The 13,905-nt window shown below is 50.7% G+C and overlaps 1 protein-coding gene across 2 annotated transcripts in view; it reads right to left on the bottom strand.

Annotated features, from left to right (window-relative positions):
- The window catches only part of CACNA2D2 (calcium voltage-gated channel auxiliary subunit alpha2delta 2), a 209,450-nt gene that overhangs the window by 28,457 nt on the left and 167,088 nt on the right, over nt 1-13,905 (bottom strand). For both annotated transcript variants that reach the window (XM_066596905.1, XM_066596906.1), the window contains exons 10-20: nt 12,911-13,010; nt 12,632-12,790; nt 3,954-4,061; nt 3,787-3,865; nt 3,660-3,709; nt 3,430-3,519; nt 3,228-3,311; nt 1,393-1,476; nt 1,198-1,272; nt 988-1,059; nt 841-912 (exon numbers count right to left, since the gene is read on the bottom strand). In XM_066596905.1, coding sequence (XP_066453002.1) covers nt 841-912; nt 988-1,059; nt 1,198-1,272; nt 1,393-1,476; nt 3,228-3,311; nt 3,430-3,519; nt 3,660-3,709; nt 3,787-3,865; nt 3,954-4,061; nt 12,632-12,790; nt 12,911-13,010 — 973 coding nt within the window. The remainder of the gene's footprint in view (nt 1-840; nt 913-987; nt 1,060-1,197; nt 1,273-1,392; nt 1,477-3,227; nt 3,312-3,429; nt 3,520-3,659; nt 3,710-3,786; nt 3,866-3,953; nt 4,062-12,631; nt 12,791-12,910; nt 13,011-13,905) is intronic.

Below are 13,905 nucleotides of genomic sequence, written 5' to 3'. Positions count from 1 at the left end.
GTATTGGAGGGGGTTCAAAGAAGGGCAACTAAACTAATACATGGAATGACGGGACTGGAATACCCAGAGAGGCTATCCAAATTGGGACTATTTACTCTAGAAAAAAGAAGGTTAAGAGGCGACCAAATAACCATGTATAAGTACATGAGGGGACAACACATGGATCTTTCCCGCGATCTGTTTACACCCAGGACCATGACGGTAACAAGAGGACATCCGCTACGATTAGAGGAAAGTAGGTTTCATCACCAACATAGAAGGGGATTCTTTACTGTAAGAGCAGTGAGACTGTGGAACTCTCTACCGGAGGAAGTGGTGATGGCAAAATCCATAGAGGAGTTTAAAAGGGGACTTGATGTCTTTCTGGAGAAGAAGGATATTACAGGATATAAATATTAGGAGAAGTGTCAATCCGGATATATAGGCAGGTAGGAACTATTAGGGGTTGATCCAGGGAACAGTCTGATTGTCATTTGCCTTCCTCTGGATCAACATGGTAGGATAGACAGGCTGGACTAGATGGACAATGTCTTCATTCAGCCTTACATACTATGTTACTATATCATCAGTCTCCCCCCAGCTGCCATCATCACCAGTCCCTGGCACTCCCACCATCACCAGTTTCCAGCATCCACCACTTGCCAGTTTTTCCCTGACTCCCACTATTACGAGTTCCTGGCACCCACCATTACCAGTCCCCAACTCCCACCACTACCGTCACATCATTACCAGTCCCCAGTGCCCACCCTCACCAGTCTTCCAGTTCCCACCATTACCAATCCATGGTGCCCAACATTTACCAATCTCCCGCCATTGCCAGTCCCTATGCCCACATCCTACCTCATCCAGTGATTTCACCAGCGTCCGGATGTACTGGTGACCTTCTAACCCATCAATCATTCTCCTTCGGATCTGGTAAAAGACGCAGAAGTGATAAATAAAAAACAGGAGAGCGCAGCGACCAGACGCCCAGGAGCTGGCACCCACCTCCTCCTTATTCTCATCTTCTAGCTCCGCATCCAGGAAATCCAGGGTCACCGGCTCCTGGAAGTTAATGACCTAACAGGAGGAGAAGGCAAAAATGGCACTGAGTTGAAGGAGAGGTCTCCATTGTATAAATACAGATGCTAAGAACTACTGGCTGTAAATACTTAAGCAAGGCCCTTTTACTAGAGAGACACAGCTGCAGAATCTTACTTGTGGCTTCAGGTTGGGATGGAGCAGGACATAGCCGTTCAAATCAATGGCGAACATGTAACCATTGGCCCCCAACTGTGGAGAGAGAACCCGGAAATAACACCTGGGAAAACCCCCAAAACAGCAAGATACAACAATCCCGGAATCACTGGCTCAAAAGAAGCCCTTACCATGTACCCCTTTACCACTACTTACACTGTACCGTGGCATCAATTTCTGGATATCTTCCAAGGCGATGTCTATGCCCATAACACCCAGGATGAGCTGGTTCTGTCGGCTCTGTGGGCGTAAAGAAACATGAAAAATGGAGGTCAACGTTGCAGATCAGTGACATCATCCTGGGTGACAGGTGAAATCATTCTAGGTGACAGGTGACCTCATCCTAGTTGATAGTTGACCTCATCCTGGGTGACATCATCCTGGGTCATATGTAAGTGCCTCATGGTTGACAGGTGATATCATCCTGGGTGATAGGTGACGTCTTTCTGGATGGCAGGTAACATTGTGGGTTCCTCATTCAGGGTGACAGATGACATCACCCTGAGTGACCTCATCCTGGCTACTAGGTGACCTCATCCAGGGTGACAGGTGACAGGGTCACACGTGCTATCATCCTGGGTCACAGATGAACTCATCCTGGATCAGAGGTCATCCAGGGTAACAGGTGACATCATTTTGGGTGACCTCATCCAGGGTGACAATTGACATTATCCTGGGTCATATGGGACAGGTAAACTTATCCTGGGTGCCTCACCCTTGGTGACAGGTGACATCATTCAGGGTGACATGGAAGGTGCTGGACGCTTGCTACATTCTGTCATCCAGCATTTAACACTGAGGACTTCGACCTAGGTTAGGGCTCCACAGCAGCTTTTAGTGATGCGTCTGGATCCAAGAACATAACTGGGCCAAAGAGCCCCCTGACATATCGGAGGACAGCAGTGCTACATGTGATACTGGTCTGAGTACAGACTCTGCATCGGAGAGGCACAGAGAAATGGAAATCAATGTGCATTACTGAGATCAATGGCAGCTGTATAGTTCTATATACAGAGAGCTCATCCTAGTGGTGAATATATTTATCTGTATGTAGTGAGCTACTCCTAGTGATGACTGTATATATCTGTATACAGTGAGCTCCCTCTAGTGGTGACTGTATATATCTGTATACAGTGAGGTCTGCCTAGTGGTGGCTGTATATATCTGTATACAGTGAGGTCTACCTAGTGGTGGCTGTATATATCTGTATACAGTGAGCTCCCCTAGTGGTGGCTATATATATCTGTATATAGTGAGGTCTGCCTAATGGTGGCTGTGTATATCTATATACAGTGAGCTCCCCTAGTAGTGGCTGTACATATCTGTATACAGTGAGGTCCACCTAGTGGTGGCTGTATATACCTGTATATAGTTAGCTTCCCAAGTGGTGGCTGTATATATCTGTATATAGTTAGCTCCCCTAGTGGTGGCTGTACATATCTGTATACAGTGAGGTCCACCTAGTGGTGGCTGTATATATCTGTATATAGTGAGCTCCCCTAGTGGTGGCTGTACATATCTGTATACAGTGAGGTCCACCTAGTGGTGGCTGTACATATCTGTATACAGTGAGGTCCACCTAGTGGTGGCTGTATATATCTGTATATAGTTAGCTTCCCAAGTGGTGGCTGTATATATCTGTATATAGTTAGCTCCCCTAGTGGTGGCTGTATAGATCTGTATATAGTTAGCTCCCCTAGTGGTGGCTGTATATATCTGTATACAGTGAGGTCCCCCCTAGTGGTGGCTGTATATATCTGTACATATACAGTGAGGTCCACCTAGTGGTGGCTCGGGGCACACTGAATGTTGTGTCTACTGTATGTGTATGCAGGGGATTTGGAACTATGTATCAGTCTGAGTTCTAACCTGTATGCAGGTGTATTATGAGGCTGAGCAGCGCACAATGATGGATTATTTACGTTAAAAGAAAAAAAGGTGAGTAGGGGTGACATAAGCGTGCCATACACGCTCCACTCAGGGCTCCTCACCTTGCTGGGGGATCCTGCCTCGTCGGGTGCAGAAGCAGTCAGGTTGAATACAGGCAGCGTCCCGGTCACCACCAGACCCAGGCCCTGTGGAGAAGAGCGAAAGTGAGAAACGGCGAGCAGGGGCAGAGCGAGGGTGAGAAGGAACACCCTGGAGCACATCAGTGCAGTTCTCATCCAGTCCAGGAGGTGGCGCGCTCCTCACCAGCGCATCCTGGTAGACATTCGTCCATTGAACTTGCTTTGCTTCATTTCCAGCCAGAACCATCGGACGCCCCAGAACATCGAGATATTCCTGAGTCGCCCCGAAAACAAGAGAAAACCCAAAGATCACACATCACGATAAACAGAAAGGAGGCACCCAAAACAGGAGGCAAATGTACTGAGACACCCTGAGCCCCCAAGTATCCCCGTAACATGACGCTCCCTCCGTACCTGAGTGTTTATGCGAATCGCTCCAATAGATGGGATTTCAAAATAGTATCCTGCAAAAATGAAGATGGTGCGATGAGACGCACGTAGGAGATGCCATATTGTATCACCCAGCCGGTGGCACACTCACCCTTGTTGGCACACGCCATCCACTGAAGGGGTGTGACATCATAATTGTGCTGTCCAACCGAGAATGTGAAAACGCGAACCTGCGGAGGGGAGAATGTACAACAGCGCTCTGAGATACATGCAGTACGGAGTGTCTTATAATATACGTAACTGCTTCAGGACACTCACTGTCTTGTTTGGCCAGTTGTATTTCTCGAAGACGTCCTGTACCCGATCCTCGCCGCCATCCGTGAACATCATTATCATCTTATTACAGTTTGCACGAGTGACGTTTGTCTGCAATAAGTAGATAGAGAAATGCGTGTGACACCTGTTGGTGATAGTGATGTACTACACATGACTGTGACACCTGCTGGTAATAGTAATGTACTGCACATGATAGTGACACCTGCTGGTGATAGTGACAACTGCTGGTGATAGTGATGTACTGCACATGATAGTGACACCTGCTGGTGATAGTGAAACCTGCTTGTGATAGTGATGCACTGCACATGATAGTGACAACTGCTGGTGATAGTGACACCTGCTGGAGATAGTGATGTACTGCACATGATAGTGACAACTGCTGGTGATAGTGATCTACTGCACATTACAGATGAGTGAACGTGTTCGTCCGAGCTTGATATTCGTGCGAATATTACGGTGTTCGGGATGCTCGTTACTCGTAACGAGTACCACGCGGTGTTCCGGTTACTTTCAGTTTCCTCTCTGAGACGTTAGCGCGCTTTTCTGGCCAATTGAAAGACAGGGAAGGCATTTCAACTTCCCCCTGTGACGTTCAAGCCCTATACCACCCCCCTGCAGTGAGTGGCTGGGGCGATCAGATGTCACCCGAGTATAAAAGTCGGCCCCTCCCGCGGCTCGGCTCAGATGCCGTGTGAGTTAGTGAGGGAAAGTGCTGTTCTATTGGAGTTGCTGTAGGGAGAGTGTTTGTAGTGAGTGTAGGCTTCAAGAACCCCAACGGTCCTTCTTAGAGCCACATCTACGTGTGTGCAGGCTGCTGTTAGCAGTGGAAATTTTTTTTTTCTCTCTCAAAATCGGCAGTGCAGAGCATTGCACCCGGCATTAGGGACAGAAGTGGTGCTTAGGCAGGGAGAGTGTTAGGAGTGAGTGTAGCCTTCAAGAACCTCAACGGTCCTTTCTAGGGCCACTTCTATCCGTGTGCAGTACTGTGCTGGCTGCTGTTAGCAGTGTTGCATTTTTTTTTTCTTCAAAAAATCGTCTGTGCAGAGCATTGCACCCTCCATTGATACTACAGGGACAGAATTGTGTAGGCAGGGCCACAACACAGTTATTGTTCATTGAATATCCGCAGTGGGGCCCTCCCTTTGCAAATTTGCAAAAAAATTATATTTGGCCTGCCTGTGTCAGTCCTAAGGTCTCTGTGTACGTGTGTGCTGCGTGGAGAACGTACAAAAATCAAACGCAACCAGCTACGGTTTACTGCAGGCTTGCGCCATTGTCTTTCCTGACTGGCAAATACCTGCTCTGCCAGAGTTAATAACTCTGCTACACTAAAGTTGTGTGACACTTTTTCAGGGCCACACCACAGATATTAAACGTATTGTTCATTGAATATCCGCAGTGGTGCCCTCCCTTTGCAAATTTGCGAAAAAATTATATTTGGCCTGCAGGCTTGCGCCAATTTATTTCCTGCCTGGGAAATCAAATCACTGGTAATACAGCATGCTGAGGGGTAGGGGTAAGCCCAGAGGACGTGGACGTGGCCGAGGACGCGGAGGGCCAAGTGAGGGTGTGGGCACAGACCGAGCTCCTGATCCAGGTGTGTCGCAGCCGACTGCTGCGCGATTAGGAGAGAGGCACGTTTCTGGCGTCCCCACATTCATCGCCCAATTAATGGGTCCACGCGGGAGACCTTTATTAGAAAATGAGCAGTGTGAGCAGGTCCTGTCCTGGATGGCAGAAAGTGCTTCGAGCAACCTATCGTCCAGCCACAGTTCTGCGCCGTCCACTGCTGCAAATCCAAATCCTCTGTCTGCTGCTCCTTCTTCCTCCCAGCCTCCTCACTCCACTACAATGACACATGCTCAGGAGCGGGAACACTCCCAGGAACTTTTCTCGGGCCCCTGCTCAGATTGGGCAGCAGTGGTTCCTCTACCACCAGAGGAGTTTATCGTCACTGATGCCCAACCATTGGAAAGTTCCCAGGGTCCGGGGGATGAGGCTGGGGACTTCCGGCAACTGTCTCAAGACCTTTCAGTGGGTGAGGAGGACGATGACGATGAGACACAGTTGTCTTGCAGTGAGGTAGTAGTAAGGGCAGTAAGTCCGAGGGAGCAGCGCACAGAGGATTCGGAGGAAGAGCAGCAGGACGATGAGGTGACTGACCCCACCTGGTGTGCAACGCCTACACAGGACAGGTCTTCAGAGGGGGAGGCAAGGGCAGCAGCAGGGCAGGTTGCAAGAGGCAGTGCGGTGGCCAGGGGTAGAGGCAGGGCCAGACCGAATAATCCACCAAGTGTTTCCCAAAGCGCCCCCTCGCGCCATGCCACCCTGCAGAGGCCGAGGTGCTCTAAGGTCTGGCAGTTTTTCACAGAGACGCCTGACGACCGACGAACAGTGGTGTGCAACCTTTGTCGCGCCAAGATCAGCCGGGGAGCCACCACCAACAGCCTGACCACCACCAGCATGCGCAGACATATGATGGCCAAGCACCCCACAAGGTGGGACGAAGGCCGTTCACCGCCTCCGGTTTGCACCGCTGCCTCTCCCCCTGTGCCCCAACCTGCCACTGAGATATAACCCCCCTCTCAGGACACAGGCACAACCGTCTCATGGCCTGCACCCACACCCTCACCTCCGCTGTCCTCGGCCCAATCCAGCAATGTCTCGCACCGCACCGTCCAGCCGTCGCTAGCGCAACTGTTGGAGCGCAAGTACGCCGCCACGCACCCGCACGCTCAATCGTTAACCGTCCACATAGCCAAATTTATCAGCCTTGAGATGCTGCCGTATAGGGTTGTGGAAACGGAGTCCTTTAAAGCTATGATGGCGGCGGCGGCCCCGCGCTACTCAGTTCCCAGTCGCCACTACTTTTCCCGATGTGCCGTCCCAGGCCTGCACGACCACGTCTCCCGCAACATTGTACGCGCCCTCACCAATGCGGTTAGTGGCAAGGTCCACTTAACTACGGACACGTGGACAAGCACAGGCGGGCAGGGCCACTACATCTCCCTGACGGCACATTGGGTGAATTTAGTGGAGGCTGGGACAGAGTCAGAGCCTGGGACCGCTCACGTCCTACCCACCCCCAGAATTGCGGGCCCCAGCTCGGTGGTGGTATCTGCGGGGGTGTATGCTTCCTCCACTAAAGCACCCTCCTCCTCCTCCTCAACCTCTGTCTCGCAATCTAGATGTGTCAGCAGCAGCAGGACGTCGCCAGCAGTCGGTGTCGCGCAGCGTGACAGCACAGCGGTGGGCAAGCGTCAGCAGGCCGTGCTGAAACTACTCAGCTTAGGAGATAGGAGGCACACGGCCCACGAACTGCTGCAGGGTCTGACAGAGCAGACCGACCGTTGGCTTGCGCCGCTGAGCCTCCAACCGGGCATGGTCGTGTGTGACAACGGCTGTAACCTGGTGGCGGCTCTGCAGCCTCACGCACGTGCCATGCCTGGCCCACGTCTTTAATTTGGTGGTTCAGCGCTTTCTGAAAAGCTACCCACGCTTGTCAGACCTGCTCGTAAAGGTGCGCCGGCTCTGCGCACATTTCCGCAAGTCCCACACGGACGCTGCCACCCTGCGCACCCTGCAACATCGCTTTAATCTGCCAGTGCACCGACTGCTGTGCGACGTGCCCACACGGTGGAACTCTACGCTCCACATGTTGGCCAGGCTCTATGAGCAGCGTAGAGCTATAGTGGAATACCAACTCCAACATGGGCGGCGCAGTGGGAGTCAGCCTCCTCAATTCTTTTCAGAAGAGTGGGCCTGGTTGGCAGACATCTGCCAGGTCCTTCGAAACTTTGAGCAGTCTACCCAGGTGGTGAGCGGCGATGCTGCAATCATTAGCGTCACCATTCCTCTGCTATGCATCTTGAGAACTTCCCTGCAAACCATAAAGGCAGCCGCTTTGCGCTCGGAAACCGAGCCGGGGGAAGACAGTATGTCGCTGGATAGTCAGAGCACCCTCCTGTCTATATCTCAGCGCGTTCAGGAGGAGGAGGAGGAGGAGCATGAGGAGGATGAGGAGGAGGGGGAAGAGACAGCTTGGCCCACTGCTGACCGTACCCATGCTGCTTGCCTGTCATCATTTCAGCGTGTATGGCCTGAGGAGGAGGAGGAGGAGGAGGAGGAGGAGGATCCTGAAAGTGATCTTCCTAGTGCGGACAGCCATGTGTTGCGTACAGGTACCCTGGCACACATGGCTGACTTCATGTTAGGATGCCTTTCTCGTGACCCTCGCACTCAACGCATTCTGGCCACTACGGATTACTGGGTGTACACACTGCTCGACCCACGCTATAAGGAGAACCTTTCCACTCTCATTCCCGAAGAGGAAAGGGGTTCGAGAGTGTTGCTATACCACAGGACCCTGGCGGACAAGCTGATGGTAAAATTCCCATCCGACAGCGGTAGTGGCAGAAGGCGCAGTTCCGAGGGCCAGGTAGCAGGAGAGGTGCGTAGATCGAGCAGCATGTACAGCCCAGGCAGTGCAACAGTCTTTAAGGGCCTTTGCCAGCTTTATGGCTCCCCAGCAAGACTGTGTCACCGCTCCCCAGTCAAGGCTGAGTCGGCGGGACCACTGTAAAAGGATGGTGAGGGAGTACGTAGCCGATCGCACGACCATCCTCGGTGACGCCTCTGCCCCCTACAACTACTGGGTGTCGAAGCTGGACACGTGGCCTGAACTAGCGCTGTATGCCCTGGAGGTGCTTGCTTGTCCTGCGGCTAGCGTCTTGTCGGAGAGGGTGTTTAGTGTGGCTGGGGGAATCATCACAGATAAGCGTACCCGCCTGTCAACCGACAGTGCCGACAGGCTAACACTCATCAAGATGAACAAAGGCTGGATTTCGCCAGACTTCTGTTCTCCACCAGCGGACAGCAGCGATACGTAAGCAATACGTAGGCTGCACCCGCGGATGGAAGCTACGTTCTCTCTCACCATCCAAAACGGGGACATTTCTGCTTCATCAATCTGTGTCTAATATTCCTCATCCTCCTCCTGCTCCTCCTCCTGAAACCTCACGTAATCACGCTGAGCGGGCAATTTTTCTTAGGGCCACAAGGCTCACTCATCTAATTTTTCTAAACAATTTTTATATGTTTCAATGCTCTTAAAAGCGTTGAAACTTTAACTTGAACCAATTTTTCGTTAAACTGGGCTGCCTCCAGGCCTAGTTACCACTTAAGCCACATTAACCAAAGCGATTAATGGGTTTCACCTGCCATCTTGGTTGGGCATGGCCAATTTTTACTGAGGTACATTAGTACTGTTGGTACACCAATGTTTTGGGGCCCTCGCCTACAGTGTAATCATAGCAATTTGTATGTTCTTCGCCTGCACTCATGGTACAGAAGTGTGTGTGGGGTTGGCCTACACTTTAGCTACATAAATGTAACTTGGGCCTTGGCTATACTGCAGCTACTGAAATGGAACTAAGACTGCGCTCCCACTATACTGCTGCTTCAGAATTGTTACTGGGGCCTGTCTTGAGTGCTACTATTGCTGACATGGAACGAAGACTGCGCTCCCGCTATACTGCTGCTTCGGAATTGTTACTGGGGCCTGTCTTGAGTGCTACTATTGCTGACATGGAACGAAGACTGCGTTCCCACTATACTGCTGCTTCGGAATTGTTACTGGGGCCTGTCTTGAGTGCTACTATTGCTGACATGGAACGAAGACTGTGCTCCCGCTATAATGCTGCTAGTGATATGTTAGTGGGGCCTGTCCTAATGCTACGGCTGAAATGTTACGAATTATGGGCTCTGCCTATACCGCTGCTAATGGTATGTCTCTGGGGTGTGGAAACAGAGGCTTCCCAAAGACATGATGGCGGCGAGGCCATTTCCCACCAACGCGGTTACTGTTAAGGTGCATATAATCACGGACACGTAGTGCCTCAAAAACATCCCCCTCCTCCTCCAACAGGGAAAACATTCTTGGCAAATGCCTTTGCATTGGTTCGTCTGGTGGCAGTCCAAGAATTTCACCTTTACCGACACTACAAGAGAGCCCCCCCACCATCCCCCCGCCACGGCCCACTTAATCCTGGCCGCATTCCGAAAACCAACAACATAAAACCGCGCTACTAGGTCCGCAGTCACCACCACATTACCACCAACGTGGTTACTGTTAAGGTGCATATAACCACGGACACGTGGAGAGGACACGTAGTGCCTCAAAAACATCCCCCTCCTCCTCCAACAGGGAAAACATTCTTGGCAAATGCCTTTGCATTGGTTCGTCTGGTGGCAGTCCAAGAATTTCACCTTTACCGACACTACAAGAGAGCCCCCCCACCATCCCCCCGCCACGGCCCACTTAATCCTGGCCACATTCCGAAAACCAACAAAATAAAACCGCGCTACTAGGTCCGCAGTCACCACCACATTACCACCAACGCGGTTACTGTTAAGGTACATATTACCAGTCTGACTGGGGCATGCAGACACCTTGACAGAATGAATAGTGTGTGGCACATAGGTTCCCCATTGCTATGCCCACGTGTGCAGCTCCTGATGGCGGTGGCACAGGATTGGATTTCTCATTGCTTCTGTACAGCATTGTGGGCTATCGCCCCGCCCCTTTTAAAGAGGGTCGCTGCCTAGCCGTGCCAACCCCTCTGCAGTGTGTGCCTGCGGTTCCTCCTCATGGCAGACGCACTTCTAAATAGACATGAGGGTGGTGTGGCATGAGGGCAGCTGAAGGCTGCGCAGGGACACTTTGGTGTGCGCTGTGGGGGGGAGGGGGGGTGGTTGGTCAGCATGTAACCCAGGAGAAGTGGCAGCGGAGTGTCATGCAGGCAGCGATTGTGCTTTGTTGTAGCTAGTGTGGTGCTTAGCTAAGGTATGCCATGCTAATGAGGGCTTTTCAGAAGTAAAAATTGTTGGGAGGGGGGGGGGGCCCACTCTTGCTGCTATTGTGGCTTAATAGTGGGACCTGTGAACTTGAGATGCAGCCCAACATGTAGCCCCTCGCCTGCCCTATCCGTTGCTGTGTCGTTCCCATCACTTTCTTGAATTGCCCAGATTTTGACACATGAAAACCTTAGCGAGCATTGGCGAAATACAAAAATGCTCGGGTCGCTCATTGACTTCAATGGGGTTCGTTATTCGAAACGAACCCTCGAGCATCGCGAAAAGTTCGTTCCGAGTAACGAGCACCCGAGCATTTTGGTGCTCGCTCATCTCTACTGCACATGACAGTGACACCTGCTGGTGATAGTGATGCACTGCACATGACAGTGACACCTGCTGGTGATAGTGATGCACTGCACATGATAGTGAAACATGCTGGTGATAGGGATCTACTGCACATGACAGCGACACCTGCTGGTGATAGTCATGCACTGCACATGATAGTGAAACCTGCTGGTGATAGTGATCTACTGCACATGATAGTGACACTTGCTGGTGATAGGGACACCTGCTGGTGATAGTCATGTACTGCACTTGATAGTGAAACCTGCTGGTGATAGTGATGTACTGCACACGATAGTGACACTTGCTGATGATAGTGAGGTACTGCACACGATAGTGACACTTGCTGGTGATAGTGATGTACTACACGTGATAGTGACACTTGCTGGTGATAGGGACACCTGCTGCTGATAGTGATCTACTACACATGACAGTGACACATGCTGGTGATAGTGATGTACTGCACACGATAGTGACACCTGCTGGTGATAGTGACATACTGCACGTTAGTGACACTTGCTGGTGATAGGGATGTACTGCACACGATAGTGACACTTGCTGGTGATAGTGATGTACTACACACAATAGTGACACTTGCTGATGATAGTGACACCTACTGGTGATAGTGACACCTGCTGGTGATAGTGACATACTGCACATGTTAGTGACACTTGCTGGTGATAGTGATCTACTACACATGACAGTGACACATGCTGGTGATAATGACACCTGCTACTGATAGGGATGCACTGCACATCATAGTGACACCTGCTAGTGATAGTGACACCTGCTGGAGATCGTAAGGTACTGCACATGATAATGACACCTACTGGTTTTAGAGGCATACTGCACATGACAGTGACACGTGCTGGTGATCGTGATGTACTGCATGTGACAGTGACACCTGCTGGTGATAGTAATGTACTGCACATGATAGTGACACCTGCTGACAATAGTAATGTACTGCACATGATAGTGACACCGGCTAGTGATAATAATGTACTGCACATGATAGTGACACCTGCTGGTGATAGTAATGTACTGCACATGATAGTGACACCTGCTGACAATAGTAATGTACTGCACATGATAGTGACACCGGCTAGTGATAATAATGTACTGCACATGATAGTGACACCTGCTGGTGATAGTAATGTACTGCACATGATAGTGACACCTGCTAGTGATAGTGACACTTGCTGGTGATAGAGACACCTGCTGGTTATAGGGACACCTGCTGGTTATAGAGACATACTGCACATGACAGTGACACTTGCTGGTCATCGTGATGTACTGCACGTGATAGTGACACCTGCTGGTGATAGTAGAGTACTGCACATCACAGTGACACCTGCTGGTGATCGTGATACTCTGTACCGATCAGTGTCATGTCTGCGGTACCCTGGACCTCAATGGTTTCTGGTGAATTGAAAAGCTGCATATTTTTTGTTTCTGTAACTCACATTCTGTAGCTGGCTGAAGGCGTATTCAAACCCGGCCTTGTAGTCCGTCGTTCCTCGCGCCACCATGTCCTGCACGGCTTCTTTGATCACCTTTTTATTCCTCACATTGGCCTGGACCAGCTGCCGGAAGCAGGACACAGGCTCCGCCTTCTCATGAAACTGCGGACAAAGCATATTCTGATGATGTATGCAGTCACTTTAGCACCATATACAGCTGCACTCCGCCTGCAGCACATCATGCGGGATGCGATAATCTGCAGAGAATGTGGGGACACTTACTGAAGCCACAGTCACATAGTCATCGTCAGACAGAGTATCTAACATCTCCATGACCGACGTCTTCATAAGCTTCAGGGTGAGACCGCTCACACTGCCGCTTCTGTAAACACATATATAGTCACCTACTGAATGGTATACAGGCATCGTACACAGTGGTATATATGCAGCACGTATAAGACTCAATTACTCTCCCTGTGTAGGTGTCAGTCTCCACTGTAGCACTGGCATTCTATTCATCAACCAAAAGGCCCAAGAGCTATAGGCTCCTCCCACATAGTGCAACGCATGGAATTGTGGGAGGACGCAGTCGCTACGAATGATGAGTTGACTTGTGTATATCATCAGTAGTGACTCAGCATCGGTGAGTTTATAATGGCGGTCGCTACATGACGGCGTTATTACTCAGCTGAACGACAAAAGCCTCATTACATTCCAGCCGCCGCGCTCCGGATCTGACATTACGCAGCCGCACGTTATAATTTAGCGGTGAGGCCTGTCAGGATGTTTATACATTATTGGCGCGTGCTGCCGATTGTTGTGACACCCAACCGCTCACCGGAATTGACAGATGAATTGATTCAGAAAGAAATATGTGAAGGTGAGCGGACGCAGCGCCGAAGAGTGTCTGCTCCGGGGGTTAACGCCTGACATTCACGCTGCATGGAAATGACATGGGGTAAGGGGGGGGCAAGGAGCGACACTTTAGAGCAGCGCAACAAAAACATCACTTTTATAACAAATCAATGGAATTCTTCCAGATGATAACACAAGTCCAGTGATGTCATACTCATGTTAAAGGGCAACTCCACCCCAAATACATCAACCCCAATACATCATGGCCGCGTTACATTGTGATCAGGCAGGAGATCCGTGGCCCTTATACTACAGTAACATCATCTATTACTGCTGAGAACCAGCCTGTATACCATATCTAAGAGGTAGTCACAGCCCCGCCCCCTGCTGATGACATCACTGATATAACATGGTCTCGCTGA

Source organism: Eleutherodactylus coqui, chromosome 3 (genome assembly GCF_035609145.1).
Source record: "Eleutherodactylus coqui strain aEleCoq1 chromosome 3, aEleCoq1.hap1, whole genome shotgun sequence".
NCBI lineage: Eukaryota > Metazoa > Chordata > Amphibia > Anura > Eleutherodactylidae > Eleutherodactylus > Eleutherodactylus coqui.
Note: the sequence above shows the minus strand (reverse complement) of the source record. Positions and strands in the feature narration are given on the sequence as shown.